The following is a 5,825-nucleotide window of genomic DNA, read 5'->3' on the forward strand; positions in this document are numbered from 1 at the left end:
AAAGAAAAGAGCAGTTACAAGGTTTTGAATTATCCTTTTTAAAGAGAAGTCTCATGTGGCTGGTCTGAATTCACAATAAAATTCCTGTCTTGATACCTCCAGCCATATCCACATGTTCGGACTTTTGCGCAGCTCACAGCTTTTTCTCTTAGCTGTGTCTCAGCGGGAGCAGGACGGCTTAGCATCCTCTTGCCAGCTGCCAAGGACGGAGGCGGCTGCGGACGGGGCCCCCTTCAACCTTTTCTGGGCAATAGCTTTTGCAGGACCGAGGCCAGCTTCTGGCTGAGGCTGCGGTCCCAGCCAGCCCTTGCTGCCCGCGGGACTCGGGGCACGGATCTCCCCGGGAGCTGGTGCTGGCTCCACCGCCCCGGGGGCGAGGGCGGGCTGTGCGGATGCCGGGGCGCGGGTGCGGGGGCCGGGGCGGGCGCGGTGCCCGGAGCGCGGCGCGTCCCGCCCCGCGGATGCCGGGGAGGGGTGTCCGCCGCACGTCACCGCCGCCCGCGATAAATGCCCGGCGGGGCGGGAGCTGCGAGGAGAGGCGCGGAGCTCCTCGGGGCTGCAGTGGCGACCCGGAGGCCAGCGGGGGAGGCGGCGGCTGAGCGCAGCGGCAGCCCCGCTGCTGGACACGTCCTTGACCGCCGCGCTGCTCCCGCCGCAGCGAGCGGGGCGAGGCCGTGCCCGCGACCCCCGGCCCCGGCTCCACGCGGGCGTGGCGAGGAGGCGGGCGGCGGAGCGAAGCTGGCTGCGGGGAGAGCGGGCAGCCGTCGCCGGAGGGGTAAGGGCACTGGCGGGGGGCAGCATCCTCCCCTCAGCATCCTCCCCGCGGCGGCGGGAGGGCGGGGGGCGGCGACCCGCACACCCCGGGGCCGTGGGGGGCGCTCCGGTCGGTCCGCTGTCCCAGGAGATCCGCGGGGCCGGCGCCGCCGGGTGCGGGCGGTGGCGGCGCGCTGGGGAGAGCCTGGTCCTGCCGGGCCGCCTCTTTTTGTTCCCCTCCCAGCGGCTGGGTCCGGAGTGGCGGGATTCGCGCGTGCTCGCCCAGGGTGTAGGAATGACCACGGCTTTCCTACCTAAAGCATTCAGTTACTTAGTAGGCGGTGTTGGGATATTGCATTCTTGGAGGTGGTACTGCCTTTTCTGATAGTTACCATTCATTTGTTTAGGGGAATAACCCCATCTTCCCCCGTTTTCTCGTCCGAGTTGAATACGTTTAGTTTCGTCAGGTATTTTTGGGAAATCATAGAAGAAAAGCTTTAATCAAAGTCATATTTTGAAATGCGCCAAGAGGGGCTATTTTATGTAAACTTTAGTGTGGATTTCAAGTTTACTCTTTGGTGATGAATGCAAGCCTTTTAGCTTCTTTTGTTCCTAAATTCCAATATTGAGAGACCTTATCTGCAGTCTAATCTTCACTGATGTCTGGCTCTTTTTAAGTAGATATGAAAAGCAGGCTTTTTGCATTCAGGCACTGAAATGGGCAGGCCAGTGTAATATATAAAACCACTTGAACAAAATCAAGTTCATAAGGTTGAAGATGACCTATCTTTCTGAATCAACACTGTGTTCTTATTAGAGTAAAAAAAAGTAGCATCCTGCTATCGCCCTCTAAAATTACAGTGACAAACTGTACAAACTACAGGTTTTTTGCTCTGTAAGTTCATACAGGCCAGTCCTTCAGTCTACAAATTACATTACTCTCTCTTATGTATTTACAGCCAACAGACCTGGAAGAAAGACTTTGTCTTGGAGCTAACTCCTGAGCATTTTTGAGATCATTCATCATGAAGTATGTAGTACAGGAATGGCTCAGAGTAACTATCTTGCTATTCATAGCTCAAGCAGTTTCTGCAATGATTCTTCCCAATGCCACACTCTTAGAGGAACTTTTGGAAAAGTACATGGATGAAGATGGTGAGTGGTGGATCGCCAAGCAGAGAGGGAAAAGGGCTATCACAGACAGTGATATGCAAAGTATCTTGGATCTTCATAATAAATTACGGGGTCAGGTGTATCCACCAGCTTCCAATATGGAATATATGGTAAGGAAAAACTGATAGTGACATGCAGAAAGCACTGTTCTTACAATAGTTACTGTCACTTTATGAAACAGTATAACTTCAGTCTTAGTTTGCTTGTTTTCTCATTTAAAGCATTTGTCACTTTTTTTTTTTTTTTTTACAGGGATGAACTTTGAGATAAAAATGCATGTCTGTGGATCAAGTGTCATATTCTATTGATATTCATGCGTTTAATCTCTCATAACTCACCTAAATTTAAGTGGCAGTTCCTCAGTTTTAGGGGCCAATTTTCAAAACCATGGTACTCAAAATAGTTGATTGTTATTGTGGCCTAAGAATTCACCATCTAAGAAGAGTACTGAACTATGAAGTTTCAAAATAACATATATTCTTTCCCATGGTTCTAGGTTGGATGGAATTTCTGAGCTAAATGAGAGTCTTATAACAAGAAAGTCATCTATTTAAATTGGCATGTGTTCCTGGAGTCCTGTATGTTTCTGTGTTTTCCAGATTAATAATGTAATACATAATTTCTGTTTGTATTTTTTTCCTTAAGAAGCCTCTGTGTTTGTATTATTATTATTAGCATTAAGTCTCCCATGTTTCTGAACTTTGATTTTATGCTGTAGTTCAAGGCTGACTTGTCTCTCCTTGCTAAGTAGATTAAGTCAGGTCACAAGAGCTTTTAAGAAGTCCAGAGTTTTGACAAGAATGGGTAATTTTACTTGAATCTGCATATTTTTCCTCTTCTCATGTGGTGTATTGTTTGTTTATCTATTCAGGCACCAGAGATATAGCATTGCTATAGCTTGGGTTGTTTATATCAAATATGGCACAGGTTTCATGACACTTTCCATGACAGAGGTTTGTATTACCACATTTCAAGATGTAAATATCTTTCCCAGTCTGCACATATCCTTAAACTTTGTTTGCTGTTGTGAGTTTTTTAGACCTTGTTATAATAGAGGTTAACATTTTGTTCTTGGTAACTCAAGCTGATTTGTTTCTGGAAAACTCAAGAAAAAGCCGTTAAGTCTTTTTGTAAAATAAGAATGGGGAGACTGTTGTTTTCCCATGTTAAAAGACCGCAAACCTTTTTCTCAAGGTTATGTGAAAACATAGCTATGATTTTTAGTTATGTGCCTTTTTCCATTCCTAATGCCATTCTACATTTGTCTGTCTTATATATCTTGGAAAGAAGAATTTGGATGTAACTTCTCACTGAAGTAAGACTTTTGACAGCTCTGTACTTCGAAGATTTCTCCTGCACTGCACAGGCTTTGGCTTAGACTCTGTTAGGTCTACATCTGGAACAAGTTTCTGTGGTTTTGTTGTTTTTTCTATGCTCTCAAATGACCCCTGAGCCAGAGAACAAGTAGCATGAAAAAGTGATTACCCAGTTTTGATGCTGAGGACGTTATTCAGAACAGGACAGCAGCTTTCAAGAGGGTGGGATTGAATTTTGGCATAATATCCAAGGGAATCAGGGATTGGGATGGGCAAGGGTTTGGGATCCGTGAATGCAGAGGGTCTGTGGGAAAGGTCTGGTCAGAGGAACCCGTGAGAAAGGCATGGAGAGAGGCTGAGAGTCTGGTCAAGAAGGTGTTGAGAAATCACAATTATGGAAGAAAAGAGCACTTGATGAATAGACGTGGTTAGGGGAAGAACTGGGACTGTCTGTGCAGAGAAAATTTGGGATCAGGAGTTTGTGGAGGGAGGTTAAGAGGACAGAAATTTGCAAAGAGGCTATTTAAAAAGGCTTAACCTGTGAATGAGTAGGGAGGAAGATTGTATCTGGAGGAGGCAGGAGAGAGTCAGTATTGGGAACTGAGAGAGGACAGTGGGAGCCACCTGCTTCTTGAACAGAAGGAGTAAATGATTTCTGATTGTTTGGACATAAATTTTTATGACACAGTTTGTGATTTTCCTTTCAATGTCTTACCAAAGGTAAATTTCAGTCCTCCAAAACAGGGAAGTCATCCCCCTGAATGTTTGCCCGATGTTTAGCAAGCTAGATAAGTACAACTGAAATACTTTTGTCTACTTTTGGTGTGCTTTATCAGTATAGACATGCTGGCAAAAAAATCTCCTGCTATGGACACAGTCCTGTCCCTCTGTACTGGTAAAACCTTTCCTTGTAAATACAGTTAGTTCTGCTTGGGGAAATTAAGTTTTATGTCTCACCACATCTGAATGGAGGTGGTCAAGGTCCAAGTGCCTCACTTGTACCCCTGTGGCTCTGTTAGTCTGTCTTATAGTTGAGAAGTTTAGGATCTCCAAGAGTGAGTGGAGCTAGGAGAAGGTATGTGGGGGCTGTATGCTCCCATTGCATTGCTAGTCTGTAACATTTAAGGTAACCTAACAGGTGGCTCTGGCTGAAATGGTTCTGCCCTGCTCCTGCCAATGGAACGTACCAGAGCTGATGATGAGAGTGATCCAAGTACTTAAAGAATCATATTTTATATTTTAATTTTTTTTTTCCATTCTGAGTCATGAAGCTAGTTCCATACATGAGTGAATCAGATGAGTCCAGTGCTATAAAAGTGAGTGGGAATGTGTAGCTAAGAAATGGGAGGGATGGAGAAGCACACTTAGGGTAGGACAATCAGTTATATGACTTAACTTGCAAAGTCCAGCCTTAACTTTGAGATAAGTTAAAAAAAAAAAAAAAGGTTGAATTACAGATATTCTGTACAGCTTTACATTCTTCCCATATGCCTTGAAGAAGAAAAAGATACTGGACTATCACAGTTAAGAGACCTAAAGTTATTAGCGTCTGTAAGATTCACAGTAGATAGGTCTAAAAAGTTCTAATGGTTGTCTGGCTGAACTTACTGGATGAAAAGTTCATTTTCCCAAGTACTATGGCTTTGGTGGTGAGCAGTAGTGAATTCCTAGGGTAAAACAATAAGAATAGAGCATGTGAATGGAGAGACTTTTGCAATTAAACCCTCCAGCTTCCAGCAAACAGCAGCTTAGGGATTTTCTGACTCTGGTGGCATACTTCTTATGTCAAATGGAATAGTCTCAGATGGAATTTTTGTGAATCTGAATGCTTTTGAGTTCATTTTGTTAATTTGTATTTTTTAATCTATAGAATCAAGCAAAAGTACTTTGTCTCGTTGGTTTTATTTTTTGCTTTAAACCTGTTCTTTTATTTGATTCCTTGGTTTACTTTATTGTGAGAAGTAATTTTCTCAGTGATCACATGGCTTTCTGCCATTCTTTTCAAGAATTGTGCTTCCCTTAGTTGAAAACTGTTCTATCTGAAAAGCAGTTCCATTTTGTTTTCCTTCTCTATCTGGTATGGTTCTTCTGCTTTCCTTTGATTTCAAAAGGAAGAAACCAAACTGTTGACAGTTATGGTATACTGAAAATTGATGTAGTTGTATTTATTTTATTCACTTCCTAATAATTTCTAACATTCTTTTACTTTTTGACTGGCTGAACTAAAGCCAACATTTTTCATAGAGCTATTCTCAATGATTTTAACATCTTTCTAATGTGCTGAGGTCTTTTACTACACTACAGTGTATATATAGTTGGCTGTAATCTCCAGCTATGCCCTCCTTATTTTGTATGTGTTCACATTGAATGCTATCTATCATTTTGCTTCGAATTACTTAGAATTAATTAGTTTCTTTATCTTGTGTTTTTCGTATCTTGTTTTTAACTATCTTAAGTAGTGAATACTACCTTTCATTCCCTTTTCATGGGCTACTGTGATGAAGGTATACAGCAGAGGACAGTGGACACATCTTGAAGGGAATTTGAAAAGGTATTTTGTATTCTTAAATTTTTTTTCTGTCA

General features: G+C 43.5%; 1 protein-coding gene across 2 annotated transcripts in view; it reads left to right on the forward strand.

Annotated features, from left to right (window-relative positions):
• The first annotated feature begins 624 nt into the window (after positions 1 to 624).
• The window catches only part of CRISPLD1 (cysteine rich secretory protein LCCL domain containing 1), a 39,535-nt gene continuing 34,334 nt past the window's right edge, over positions 625 to 5,825 (forward strand). The window contains exons 1-2 of one of the 2 annotated variants that reach the window (XM_027907898.1): positions 625 to 775; positions 1,713 to 2,036. In XM_027907898.1, coding sequence (XP_027763699.1) covers positions 1,779 to 2,036 — 258 coding nt within the window. In that variant the 5' untranslated portion in view covers positions 625 to 775; positions 1,713 to 1,778. Of the gene's footprint in view, positions 776 to 1,712; positions 2,037 to 5,825 lie in introns of those variants that run through there. The other variant, XM_027907899.1, reaches the window with a different exon arrangement.

The sequence above is a fragment of the Empidonax traillii genome, unplaced genomic scaffold, assembly GCF_003031625.1.
Source record: "Empidonax traillii isolate 1590-97213 ecotype Southwest subspecies unplaced genomic scaffold, ASM303162v1 scaffold1567:size157445, whole genome shotgun sequence".
NCBI classification, from domain to species: Eukaryota; Metazoa; Chordata; class Aves; order Passeriformes; family Tyrannidae; genus Empidonax; species Empidonax traillii.